We start from the raw sequence: 14,353 nt of genomic DNA on the forward strand, positions 1-14,353 counted from the left end.
TCCCTGTTCATGTCAATAAAGTGTCTCTAAACACTGCTTGCTCTGGTTTTGCGCCACTGTGTGTGTCTGCTACACATACTACGGCTTCTACCTACCTCCCCAGCCCACATCAATTCCTGAACTCACAATCACTGGATATATGCCCAGAGAATGAAAAATACATTTAATAGTCTAGAATTAAACATACTGTCTCCCTTCTTTCCTTCCCTACCCAAATACAAAGGAATCCAAGAGCCAGAGTGTTCTCACCTGAAAGACATCAAACAAGTTGGTGAGGGGCTCCCAGCAAGGAAGACCTAGTGAAGGGAGGGGCCCCACTCCCTTACCAGGTTGGCTAACATTAAGGAAATAAAGCAACGCTGCCCCCCACTTCTTAGAAGTGCCAAGGCCCCAAAAGGGAAAAGTTACACAAGAAATTGTCACTGGGATTCAGTCTACCATACACTCCTAGAATAACAATACTACTGATTGATAAAGATTAATAATGATATAAAATCATTAATAATGATTAATAATGATATAAAATCATTAACAATGATTAATAATGATATAAAATTATCTTCATATAGTACTAGCCACTATACTAAGAAACACAGACACACACACACATATACACACATATATTTTATGTTATCTCTAAAATAGACTGAGGCTGGCAGTAATGGTCGGGGCCCAAGGACACAGCTGGTAAATAGTGATGCTGCAATCTGGACTCAGATCTGATTCCCAAACTTCTTATCCATTCCACTTCATCAGGCTGCCGCCCTCCCCTGGGAAGGAGGTCCTAGATGGCTGGCTGTGCACGTGTGTCTGTGTGTGTGCCTGTGAACACATGCCTTCAGGGCTTGCTGTGATCACACCTGGGAAGACCAAAAACATCTGGGACCATGAGGACTAACGAATCAAGCAATGAACACACACACCGTTTATTACATGTAGTCCAATACTTTTTTTTCTTTTAATTCATACTGTACCTCCATGGCTCTAGCTACTTTACATTACGATTTGACCGGGAAGCCTTGTTTGTCTCTAGGTACTAGCGGTTAAGTTTTTAGACCTTGCGCACAGCGCCAGGCAAGGTACAGCTATAGCTCCAAATACAGATGGCCAGACAACTCAACTGCAATCAACCTGTGTTCTTCCCCGTAATGGCCCAGGGCAGGGGTTGGGAATGCTCCCTCTGCCTCACCCCACCCCCACCCCCATGTCAGGATTCTCCAGGGACCGCAATGGCCTCGGACCCATCCCTGCCCACCTTGGAGTCTAGGTTGAGTCGGGGGGAAAGCACCATGGGTTTGGGGAGATGGTCTGGTCCATGCAGAGAGTGGTCTGGCCCTAGAGTGCAGGACAGAGAAATGTGGGGAGCCACACACTGTCGCTGGCAAAAATGCTTGCTTTTACTCTGCCATCTCAGTGCGTGGCACCCAAGCCCAGGGCCAACTCCCCAGACACAGCCAGCTGACTTGCCTGGAGCAGAGGCCACCATTTTTTGCTTCTGCAGTGTCTCATCGTGTTGAGAGAAGCAGGGAGGGCCAAGGGGCAGAGGTGACAATGTTCTTTAATGCCTTCACATGTCGGGTACATCGTCTGGCATCAACTCCTCTTGGCAGGCAAAGTGCTTCTCGCCAGCAGCCAAGGCTCCAGTCCGGGCTTCCAGGCCTGCCGAGGACCTCAAGTCGCAACAGAAAACGATGGCCCAGACCCCTGAGCTTCCCCCGGAACGCCAAAACAGGGAGCTGGCTGGGTCCATCGCAGCCACGGCTGGAGCAGGAGTGAGGTAACAAGGCGGGCAGAGAGGTGGGGAGGCGGGGGCAGCTCTCTGCGCGGTGGGCAAGTTCCTGCTGCACGTCAGGCAAGCAGGGCCGCTAAAAGGTGGCCTTCCAGAAAGTGCTCCTCTCGGACCCAAAAATGCATCTTCTGGAAGAAAACCTAGAGGTGGAGGGGAGTGGGGCCAGCCTGCTGGAAGCTGGGGGATGAGGGTCGGGGATGTTAAGTGGTGGATGGGATGATTGTCCCACAGCCTAGAGACGAAGGACAGAGGAGGAGAGAGGAAGAGAGGTTCTCAAGCTTCCTACTGGAGTGGGCAGGTGGAGTCAGGGGGTGCCCTACCACCTGGGGGAAGAGAGGAGAGCGCTATTTCTCCTGGGGGCCCCTAGGGAGGAAGGGCTGGCCTTGGCTGCCCTGAAGAGCTAAAGACACAGCATGGTATGGCGCAGAAAGGATTCTTCTGAGACCACACAGTCCAGAAAGATTCTCTCCCTAATCCTTCCTCCAAGATTTCACCCTAGACGTGCTGCCTGCAAACGTATGGACATGGTCAAGCTTGGGTCACAGACAGGGCAATGGAGAGAATCCACTTCTATCAAAGCATTCCTCTTGCGCTTTCTTGGTCCTCCCCCTTCCTTGTAATCCCAAGTTCTTAGTGTCAGCGCTCTAAGGCAACCCAAGGATTTTAGCCAAAGCTTCACACTTAATCCAAACCCCAACAAAGTTGGAGACAAAAGAGAGGTGGTAGAAGCAGGAATGACTTCTCTCCACCGTTTGCTCTAGCAAGAAGGAGGGAGGATGGATAGATGGATGGAAGGCTTCACAGCCCAGGGACGGAAGGTGGGCTTAATCCAAGACAGTGTCCTTGCCACCATCCTCCTCTTCCCAGCTGAGGGAAAGTCCAAAAGGATGCTTACAAAGTAAGACTAGGCCAACAAAGGAAGAAACACCCTCCTAGGTTAACACCGAGAAATACAGCAAGCTTCATCTTTCTCCCTCTCCCTCCCCCACCGGCCTCTCATTGGACCTCCCTGCCCCTCCTAGCACGTAAAGAAGATTTAACTACCCTGGATTTCCTGGGAACCCAGACCCTGCCCTACAACTCATCTAAACTCCAGGGAGGCTCTAGTCCAGAAGGCTTGTCCTCTCCTGGCAGGGCACCTTCCAAGTTTGAGAAAGCCCAGCCTCGCCAGTCTCTGACCCAGCCTCCAAGATCATGTCAAAGCTAGAATCCACCTTAGGGACAGTCTAGCTCGAGCCCCTCCTGTTACATATGAGGCTCCAGAGGCTCAGAGACCGGGGCTATGTGTGTGTGGGGGTGTGACCTGCCCAACAGCAGAGCCAGGACTCAGGCCCAGGTCCCCTGAACCCCTCAGCTCGCTGCCCTTCCAGAGAGCTCTAAGTTGCTGACCTTGCTGTCCTGGAATGTTATCCCTTTGTCCTAGGGAGTGGGATGGGGGAAAGGAGAGAGTTACAGACATGACTGGCCTCTCCAACACCAGTCCCGTCAATTCCCCCCCAGTCAGCAGGAGTAGAATGCAGACCCGCTGCTGTTCTCACCTGTCTAGAAACGGCAAAATCTTTGAAACTGAGTGCAAGCTCTCGAATGTCTCACCACATGAGTCCTCGCAGAAAGACTCCTATATGACTGAGTTCTTACGTGAAAAAAGCCAAACAACAACAAAGAAAACAAAACAAAAAAATGCCCTGGCTGGAAGAAATAACGTAAGACATGGTGGTTTTAATGCTCGCTTCCAAGCCAGGGCTGCCAGCCATGAGTCACAATGTTATTTACGAGTTTCACTCCCGGACTGAGCTGCTAGGGCAGAGGGCCCTTCTCTTTGACAGGTTCCTGAATAAAGGGGAAAAGCTTTTGTTTGGGAGTGAACACAGCTGTTGGTCTTCTCCTGGTTTGAAAATCAAAAAATTACTAGACTAGAAAGCTCCCACAAACGATCCGTGATTCTTAGAAATGAGGCAGGCCAAGAGATGCTCCCCACGTGCACACACTGTCTCCCGGGTTCAAAACCCCAGAAATCAAGAGGGTTCCTTGGACATCCCTCCCTGTCACCTACTCCTCCCTGAGAGGGGCCCGAGAGGTGAAGCCAAAGCCGAACAGTTCCGTGTAGCCAGGCCCACTACACCACTTTCCTCCCAGCAAAGAGTCCTTTTAAAGTCATCCCAAAGGTCCCAATATGGTACCTTTAATAATTGAATAATTTAAATAAATAAATATGTATGGAATAAATTAGAGGATTTATCACTTGTCCTTTCCTTTCAAAAGTTTCGGGGAATAATTTTGACTTCTGGCTACTCCAACCAGAAAATTCCTAGCAGCCTGCACTGTTTCTCCTTCTTTGGCTCACGGCCCATGAACCCTGACCCTCACCAGGGTCTCCCATTCGAAGTCCCGGACAGGGACAAGGACAGATATGATCTTGAGCCGCTGGCCTGTGGGCATATGCACACTTCACAAGGATTACATGCAACTCCATTTGCTCATATCTCCTTTTCTAAAGAAGGGATATCAACATTCTAGATGACCATTATGGAATCATCCATCTCATCCTACTCCCCCTGGGGGGGATGGCCTGGGTGTGTATCTTTCCGTCTTCTCATCCTGCCCTTAGGGCAATAATGAGGCCCTCTTCTCAGACAGACTGAAGAGTCAAAAACTTTCTTTAATCGCTAAAGTGGGATGCTCAGGCCAGCCCAAGAGAATACAACACGCTCTTCTTTTGGGCTAGATCAGTGATCAAATCTACCTTTCTTTCCTCTGCCCCTTCCACCAAGGGGTCCACTAGAACAAGCGATCTGGAAGAGCTCTTCTTGCCCAATTGGTATAATCCTTTCCTGATCAAGAATCTCTACAAGCTCTGCCTGGGGCTGGCAGGATTCCTTGGGTCATCACAGGGATGGTAAGCCTGCCCAGATGGGCCATCAGTTCTGTGAGCCAGCCCCCAAAAGGCCCTAGATGACTCACTTTCCTAACCCATGGTCTTCTTTCTATGCCTTAGTGGTCTCATACCTCTCTGGGGCCAGAGACTAGGGAAGGCGCTGGTTGCTCCCTCGGCCAGAACTTCCACTCCCCACTCTCAGAAACAGGGTTTGGAATGGCCCTCTGTGGGGTAGACTCCATCTGGCTTTTTCCTGCCCAAACCTACGCACCTTTGCCAAATCCATTCCCTCCAAGGCTTAGGCCTTCTTTCACGTGCAAAGTGTCTCAGACGGTTGTCTCCCTTGACTAAGCTGGTTCCTCGCTGAGAGGAAATGAGGCTGGCCGCCAAAGAGTGCTTGGATATAGGTGCTCGCGACCCATAGTAGTTCTGTGGTTAGACCCTACAATTCTTACATGGCTAGTGCATTCACTCTCAAACCCTGGAGGCCCTAGAACACACCCTGATTCATCCTAGAAATCAAATGACAGCTCTAAGGGAAGGGGTTAGAGCCACAGACCTGACTTGCTTACAGTCGCTAAAGAGGTTTAACAAGATCAAAAATGCTCCCACCCTGACGAATAAACAATGTGCTCTTAGGGCACAGAGGAAAAATAGGGCTTTAGGCACTAAAAAGTGACACTTCACCCAGATCCAGCCTGGGAAAAGACCAGAGAGAAGGGGGGGGAGGGGGGGGGAAGTAAGAAATCCCCAGCCCTTATCGGGTCCACACCCCACGCAGGGTAGAGGAAGGTACAGGGGCTGATGGAGGAGATGCCCTTCAGAACACAAGCCCTCAGGAGCCTGTGGCTACGAAGCCCAAACCCTCCAGAGCAGCCTCCCCAGCTGTCCCACAGTCCTCTGCACCTGACTCGTGGTGCACGGTCCACATACGGGGGGCGGCCTCATATGGTAGAGTGTAGCTTGCGCCCTGCTTTTGATGCTTCCTTGTTCCCAAGAGAACACTTGGGGAAGTGTTGGGTGGGGAAAAAAAGATTCTCATTTATTTTGGAAACAAATCAAAAGGGGATTAGGGAATGAAGCACCTTAAGCAATGCCCCCTTGAGACTTCTTTTCACGACCCCAGGGTCTTCACAGGCATAACTTTGGCTCCACGTCTCCCTTCTCAGAGCCAAGAATGGCCAGCGAGGGAAAGGGTGGGGACGAGAGGACGGAGGGGAAGAGGCTCAGGGGAGGTGGGTGCTGAGAGGTGGTCCCTGCCCTCCTGGCCCCTCCGCCGGCCAGCACAGGGGGTGGGCCCGCTCCTTCTCCCTGGTACATAGGCATCATCTCTTTTTAAAATCTGTATATAATATATATATTTATATTCTCTCTCTATTTATACATATATATTTATATGGTCTATGTACATGTATTGCACAGGCCTCCTGCAGCTGCCCCAGCTCCTGCCTTGTCAGTGATAGCGGTTCCTCTTCTCTTCGCTTTCTGATGTGTAGTCACGGGCCCTGATGCCGTTCTGAAGATTGATGAGTGAGTCCTTCATCTGTAAGATAGGGAAGCCCACCCCAGCCCGGGTTTGTGCCCTCAGTGGGCTCCTCCTCAGCAGCACCCACCACACCCACGTACGGCAGGTCCCCCCGCCAGGCCGGGCAGCTAAAGGCAGCAGCTCCGGAAACAAGGGTCGTTCTCAAGGGACACAGTCTCAGGCTGAAGGGGGACGGCCGATCGAGCACTGGGAACCCCTGGGGTAAGGGGTGCTGTGTCTCAGTGACTTGAGGTCCTTGTTTCACGAAATTAAGAATTCTCGCGGACGTTCTGTTGCTATCAGGACCCGCGTCCGACGCCACTGATTGGTCTTCTACTCACTCGGCTTGGTTTCCCTGTGATTCTGAATACACTGTCCTCCTCTCCTGGTACCTTTGCCACGCTGTTCCCCCAGCTCAGACTCCTCTCTTGCCCATTCAACCTCACCCATCTACTACTATCAAGGCCCAGAACGACTCCAAACTTTCTCTGGCTCACAGCCATCTCTCTCTCTCCTGGCTTTTCATGGACCCCTCACTAGGGCTCTGCGCTGCAGTCATCTTTAACGGCTTTGTTTCAGCTGTGTTGGGACTGCACTGTCTTATCCTTACCTTGTACACCCCAGATGCCAAGCAGAAAACTGAGTAGGCTCCTAGCTGTACCCATGTCATTGAATTAACTGAATCTTAACCTTCTTTAAGAAACAGATACATCCCACATCACGGGATGGAGTTTACATGGGGCAATTCCAGCGGTAGAATCCTACCCTGGCTCTAGGTAAGCTGCCTTGTTAACACAGGACGGTTAACATTTCACAGGTAAACGGTTACGGGTTTTGAGAGCCTCTGATCTCTTGGCCTAATCTGTCACTTTCTTCTCTTTAGTTCTTCGATATCAGGAGGGATGAGGGGCCCATTAATGTTCTTTTAAAGGGGAGAGAACGATGGGAATTCCCTGGTGGTCCAGTGGTTAGGACTACGGCGCTTTCAGTGGCAGGACCTGGGTTCAATCCCTGGTCGGGGAACTAAGATCCCACAAGCCACGCAGCGTGGCACGCCCCCACACCCCCAACCCCCAAAAAAGGGGGAAAAGAAAAACGAAAAACAAAATCAAGGGAACGGAACGAGACACCGATCTTAATGCTTGTAGAGTCGAGTCTACGAGGCTACAGGTCTGCCTGCCCCAAGCTCCTTCTGAAGGAGACCCACCCTGAATAGAATTCCACAGCTGGAAGGGGACCAGGTCATCCAGTCCAACTGCCCCCCGCCTTTAATTCATAAGTCCCTCACCCCACATCATCGCATCACCCTCTGAGCACTTAGCCCGTTCCATTGCGGGACTGCTCTCCCCATAAGGAGTGTGCTTTTTGCTGATGACTCAAAAATCCGATTCCCTATAACTTCAGGCCCTAGTTCAGTCCCCTGGAGGTTCACAGCGGTCTAACCCTTCTTTTAGATGTTAGACCCCAACGTCTGAACACTGTCCTGTGCTGCTCACCCACCCGTCTTCCCTGCTCCTGAGCACATCTTTACTTCTCTCAAGCCTTCCTGATAGGCCAGAGCTTCCAAACTCCTTGCTGTGTTGTCTGCCCTCCTTTGGTTAAAAAAAAAAAATGCCCTCCTTAAATGTGGCTCCAGTGTTATGCATGGCACTCTAAACCCATTAAACTGGATCACGATCGCTGCATTAAATTTCTCTACCCTTAATTTAGAGCTAAGAAAGCAAACCATGAAGGGGAAATAAAGTTGAATATTAATGAGTGCCTCCCATGGGCCATCAGATCAAATGTGACAGCAATTTCACGAAGCAATGATTATAATTCCAATTTTATAAATGAAGGAACCGAAGGTCCCTAATACTAAATCCTTTGCCTGAGGTCACAAAACTAGTCAGTGGCAAGAGTAGGATTCTACCTCAGTCTGATAAAATGAAGCTAACTATTGATTTTGCCCCAGAATGACTTTCTTAAAAAGACGCATCTGGTTTTTCAGAAAGAAAACCGTACCAAGAAGAAGACGTTATGAAAAGGAGACACGGTACCAGCCATCTTCCCAGACTCTCAGCACAGCCCCTGAGGAGGGGCCACGGCCTGGGCGTTGGGTGTTGTGTGCATGTTTTGAGGGCAGGAGGTGGGGGAGGGGAGCACACGTCAAAAGGAGTTAGAAAGACACGCCCTCTGGGAAGATAAATCCCTGCAAAAAGGGGGTTATCTCTTTCAAGGCCTGTCAGATGGCTATGGGTTACCAAGAAGAAAAATTAGCTCTCCTTCCACCTAACCTACAGTTTTCCTACTGCAAATCCAGTGTGTTATTTCACTGACATAATTTTGGGGAATACACGGGTGTCTCCCACAGCTCACTCAAGGGTGGCTTTAAAATCAGAACAATGGATGGCCTGGGGGAAGAACGAATGGGAGGAGCGCATCTGGTGGGCGATGATGGAGATGGCGCTGTCCTCAGAGCACAGGGCAGAAGTCCCATCTCCGTAAGACCAAGGCAAGGAGGGACGGTGGGGGCATCTCACCTGGTCAAGAAGCATCACCGAGGATTTGATGATCTCCCTCCATTTTTGGAGCTCGGTATCGTGGTACTTTTGCTGGGACTCTAAGAGCTGGGCCCACTCTGTCTGAGACTGGGGTAACCTGTGGGGTAGAAGAAGGGGTACCCCAGCAGCTGGAGTTATGGCCCGCTGACTGTCCTATGCGCCCAGACCCCTAAAGGACAGAGAGCCACATCAGAGCGCTCTGTCCTTTGCTCAGTGCCCTGGTTCCCCTGTGCCCCAAATCAGAAGCAGACTGAAACTACAGGGACAGTTTTCAGAGCCTGCCTAGGCACTCATCCCAGAGGGTTATCCCCCGGCCAAGGGCAGCAGGGCCGTCCCAAGGAGACTGGGAAGCAGGAGCCGGGACACAGTACTGGCTGGGGTGAAGGTGGGAGCAAGGGGGAGAGGCCAGGATTACCTGTCCTGGAGCCTCAGACCCTGCCAGGCAGTGAGGGTCTGGGTGGTATATTCCAGCATCCAGAGTTTGTAGAAGAGCATCAGGTTGAGGACGACCAGCAGCACCAGACTAAGAAGATGCCAAGGGGGGAAAGCGAGAGCCGTGAGCCGGCGTCTGGGGGAGCCCCTCCCTCTCAGAGCCGGGCACTCCCCTGCCCAGGGGCCGCTGTCCTCGACCACTGGGTCACCCGACGCATCGCAGGGAGTGGTTAAGTGAGCCAGAGGGATGCAGCGGAGGCGGAGGGCGGGGGGGCGGCGGGGGGGGAGAGGGAGAGAGAGAGAGAGAGAGAGAGAGAGAGAGAGAGAGAGAGAGAAGCAGTGTCATCTGGAGGGGCCAGGAAAGGGCTGTGGAGAGGCGTGCGGGGTGAACGCAACAGAAAGGAGAGACATACAAGTCACCCAGAACCTGGGTGCTGGGGGAAGCGAGGTAAGATGGAGAGGAAAAGAGATGATGGGGTAAAAGAAGTCAGCACCTTAAACAGATCCCAGTGGGAGCAAGGAAGAAAAACAGGGAGGAGGCAGAGGTTAGAAACAGGCTCGTGTGGGGAAGGGGAAAGCCCGCTCAACCCGAGGCAGAGAGAAAGTGAGCGTCCATGACAAAGAAATGGCGGGAGCAGAGACACAGCAGGATGGGGACATCTAGCAGGAAGGAAGGGGGGCGCTGGGAGCAACTGCACACAGACTCTTAGCACTTCAAGGGTGATCAGTAGAGACAAGGTTCCTCCTACAAACCCAAACCCGGGGAGGAATTCCAGTGGGATTCCCAGCTCTGCCCCTGATACGCCTCCCAGATGTTAGCACAACTGGCCGAGAGCTACCGTCTCCTCCGTGCCCCTGCCACAGCCCTGCACGGGGCACGAGGACCAGTCGAGGCTTCTCAGGGATGGGCTGGAAGTGCTCAGAGTCAGGGAGGTGGCAGGAAAACCAGGGGCCGGGGGACCCAGTGGGGAATGATGAAGAGTCACTGAGGCCTGTGGGAATTCTCTTCTCTTGGCCTCAGTGGCCTAAAGATCATTTTATAACAGAGGTTCATGGGATGGAGAGATGAAAGCTCTGGGAAAGAGAGGACGCAGACACGCAGAACTGGGCACAAAGCCTGGCTCACTGCTGAAACATCTCAACTTTCAATCAAGTTTCCTAGCTTCACTGAAAGCCGGTTCCTTCAACAGGACAATAATACCTACCCTGCTGAGGTTGTTATGTGCATGGAAGGAATGTATGTGAAGCCCTCCACAAGGAGCAGTTATTTTCATTAAAGGAGGAAGTACAGACACACAGGAAAAAGAATGACAAAAACGGGAAGATAAAACAAATAGGTGGAAAAAAGACCAACAAAGAAAGAAAACCTATGCTAAGCCTCTGACCTTTCAAAGCGTGTGCTGCATGTGGTGTGTGGTGTGTGGTGTGTGTGGCGTGTGTTACTGTGTTTCTTGCCTGGGCTTCCAGCACTATGGAAGGCGGCATTCCTTAGAGCAGCAGCTGCAAATCCCTGGGGCTACTCGGCTGTGTTCTTGGGGCTCTCCTGAGTTTTCCACGAGAACTTCTTAATGTTGTATTGAATTTCAATGATACCACCTTTAACTGCATCAGTGCGCCTGGACCACCTGAATGCCGCTTCCTCAGGGTGTGCTACACACAATCTCAGTACTTGCGTTTGGGTTTGTGTTTACAGTCCCGTCTGTGCTCAGTGGAGGTCAAGGGACACCCTTGCCCGCTTCCCGAGTGAAGGCTTGGGGGTGGTCTAAACAGAGAAGCGGTAGGAGGCTGGGGTCACCACAGGGCAGGCTTACGGCAGCCGGGGCCTCTAAGACGCAGGGCAACCTGCGCTGTACCAGAAGGTTCCACTCAGGCTGGGAGCAGACGCAACGCCTGGACCTTGTAGGGTTGAATGACGAGGCCCAATTATCCTAAACGAACAAAGCGCCAACGTTTGTTAATATGCTATAAAATTTACTCAGGCCACTGGCCTTCTCTACTAAATAATGACAGAACACAGAGAGAGCTTAAACAGAACTAACTCAAGGTTAGAGTTCTCTGTTGACCAAAACCAACACCAGAGACTTAGTTTTAACAATGGCATGAATCACATTAAAACGATGCTGCCAAACGTGAATTCTACTGGCTTTACGGTAGTCCTTGTGTTTAATTCTGTAAAAATATGTTGGCTTCTCATGCCATAGTCAGAAGACTTTTGCATCTACTTTTATGTTACAAATTCAGGTAAGGTTAGCAAAAGAGCCCCCCTCGTGACCCTCAAAGGCCCCTCTCCCTGTGTGGTCCCCAGGTCTGTCCTCAGCCCATTTCCTTTCTCACGCTCCATACTCTCCTCCGATGATCAATCTCATTCCCACCATGGCTTTAACGTTACCGACAATTAAATCTGCAACTGCAGCCTGAACTTTCCTCCTAAGCTCCAGGTCCACATCAAGAAATATCTATCTACGGCAGCTCAGAGACATCGGGAACTGACGGCATCTTCTGTGACAACTTTCCTCTAAGTTCCAGGTTTCTGTCCATGACACAACCATCTACAGGCACACAGATCAGGAAGGCCTCTTCCTTCGCTACGTAACCAGGTGTAAGGAGCCTTCACCTTCTGGGCCCTCTCAGCCCCAGGAGGCCCTCATCTCAGTGTGACGGTCCCTCCCGCCGAGATCACTGCCGTTTACTCCTGTTGGCCCCCACTGCCTCCAGTCCGTTCTTGTCTAGCCCATGCCCCATACTGCCATCTGAGTGATTTTTTTTTTTTAAGTGTAAATCCAACCATGTCAGTCCAGGGCTTCCTTCCCAGATTCCTGTGGGCAGAGCTGTGCCCCTGTTTCTGCAATCCTGAAAAATACTTTAGTGAAGGCATGAAGGGCTGGGGGTGGGGTGGGAGTCACAGAAGCAGGACAGAGCTACGCACAGTCTAACGCCTGGTGCACACCTGGTAGAGCCAGCGTCTGGGCAGCTCCTGAGCACCCCCCAAGCTGTGCCACCACGTCTCACAGCACAGCCCAGGCAGGAAGGGCTGGGCAGTCAGGCAGTGGGCCCAGCCAAGCAGAGGAGCTGTCTGTACTTAGCTGTCCAAGCTGTTCCTACTCAAGGTTTACAAAAGTCCTGAGCAGGCTCTGGGCTCACACTTCAGAAAGCTGTCTTCCCATCTTACACCCTCATGTTTTTCAACGCACTTGCTCCCTGGCCCAGCATCTTTCTGTGCAAGTTACTGAGCCCACAGCTTTACAGCATTATGGCAGTGATTATACACGGCTTATATTAAAATAAGCATACACTTTTCCTGGACTCTAGTCATCGATTGTGTCCGGCCACCCTGCCAAAGGGTGGGCCCCGTAAGTGCACAGTCCCGACGCCTGGCACAGAGCAGACACCCAGAACGTCTGTCACAAACAAATGAATGGGTTCCTAAAATGCTCTGTGGCATCTCTATGTTAGCATTTATTCAACAGTGTAGCAACTGTGAATCTCCTGTCTGTTTGACCCACTTGAAATTGAGCTCCTGAAGGGCATGGAGGCTGCACGCAGCATTTTCTTCGGAATCCTGAAGGCCTAGCATACAGTGAGTGCTGAGTAAAACAGAGAAAAAGCAGCAAAGAGGCAAGGAAGGACAGATAGAGCAACCGATCTGGAGAGGGACTAGAGGAGAAGGCAAAAGCCAGGGCAGCAGCAAGGGTGTTCGGATCCCTGAGGAAGACAGACGGGGAGGAGGTGGCAGGCGAGAAAGGAAGGCGGCCGGGGCGGGGCGGGGCAGGGGAGGAGAGCCGGAGTCCCTTACACACAGCTGATAACCAGCAGTAGCTTGGACACACTCTGCAGGTGGAAACCATTGGGGCTGTCCTCGGGGATGTGCCGTGTCTGCGTGGAACCTGTGGGGAGAAGGAAAGAGGTCATCACCACGCGGCCCGCCAGCCCACCAACGACCGGCGTGATGCTGGTCACGCACAGAACTGCCCGTGACGCTGTCGTGGCAACGACGTGAGACGTGGACCCGGCCCTCAGGGAAGGGAAGCTCCTGGAGGGCAAGGGGGACAGGAAAGGGACCGAACAAATGAGCAAGTCACCTGACCTCTGTAGCTAGGACATGCAGGTGCAGGACAAAGCGACCTGCAGCCGTGGAAGGGAAAGAGCACTGGGCTGGGACCAGAGACAGCTTTCGGCTCTGGCTTCATCCATAACTGGCCACGGGAAGTTGAGTGAGTCACGTGATCCACTGAGGGTCAGTTTACTCGAATGCAAAGTTAGCCAGGAGTCCTGTATGTAAAACTCATGAACAACGTGGGAGCGCCCTGGCTGAAGCCAGGGGAGGGACAGAGAAGGCTGGCACCCTCCTCCTCCCCCTGCCCTGCCCCACCCAAATCTGATGAACATCCGGGGAAGTGCAGAGCACAGCCTGAAAATCCCTTGCTGCGTGTTTCTGCGACCGAGCAAAGACAGGAGGTTGTGAATGGCTGGATGGGACGAGGGAGCCCCACTGCCTGGCAGGGGGCCAAGGAGGGGGCTGCCTCACACTCCCTGACCTTTGTGTCATGCGGTAACCCTGGGGGCTGAGCTTCGGCTTCTCCCTGGAGCATGTCCCAAGAGCTTGGAAGCTGCAGGCCTGAGCCGAGGCATGCAGGGAGCCATGGAGCTCAGGGAACACGGAGGCAGAAACCCAAAGGCAACTTCTGTTCAGCAGAGCACACAGGGGGGTTCAGCAAGGGCTGAGGAGCTTAAGGGCAAAGGGAAATGGCAGAGCATCCAGAGCCTCAGATGTAACGAGTCGTGAGCCAGTTATACCCAGTCCACGCCAGGCTGCAAAACGAGCACGCCTGTGTGCCCGGCACAGGCACGCAGCTCCCGCCCACAGCCCTGAGCCACGCCTCCCCGGCCCCCACCCGCGCACACCTGCCACGTGCTTGATCCTGTGGCCCACATCTTCATCGGTGGGTGTGGTCACGGGGCTCATCACCTCTTCCAGGTGGGGCACCCGCAGGTGGGCATGGGGACGCTTCCTCCTCCGCACCGACGGGGCCTTACTGGCCTTCTCCTTGGGAGACTGTCTGTGCAGCTCAGCCAGGTAGGTGCTCTCCGTTTTGGTCAGCTCGCTCTCTGTCAGGGTCAAAAGGCCATATCACAGGACATCCGCCCCTACCTCCAACCCAGCACACTGGCCTCCAAAAGCAGCTGTCTAC

General features: G+C 52.5%; 1 protein-coding gene across 1 annotated transcript in view; it reads right to left on the minus strand.

The window, feature by feature from the left end:
• Window positions 1-929: 929 nt before the first annotated feature.
• GRAMD1B (GRAM domain containing 1B) overlaps window positions 930-14,353 on the minus strand; it is a 178,336-nt gene continuing 164,912 nt past the window's right edge. Inside the window, exons 16-20 of the mRNA XM_032640372.1 lie at window positions 14,067-14,270; window positions 12,958-13,048; window positions 9,148-9,255; window positions 8,712-8,829; window positions 930-6,207 (exon numbers count right to left, since the gene is read on the minus strand). Of these exons, the coding sequence (XP_032496263.1) occupies window positions 6,118-6,207; window positions 8,712-8,829; window positions 9,148-9,255; window positions 12,958-13,048; window positions 14,067-14,270 (611 nt within the window). The 3' untranslated portion in view covers window positions 930-6,117. The remainder of the gene's footprint in view (window positions 6,208-8,711; window positions 8,830-9,147; window positions 9,256-12,957; window positions 13,049-14,066; window positions 14,271-14,353) is intronic.

Source organism: Phocoena sinus, chromosome 8 (genome assembly GCF_008692025.1).
Source record: "Phocoena sinus isolate mPhoSin1 chromosome 8, mPhoSin1.pri, whole genome shotgun sequence".
In the NCBI taxonomy this organism is placed as follows: Eukaryota; Metazoa; Chordata; class Mammalia; order Artiodactyla; family Phocoenidae; genus Phocoena; species Phocoena sinus.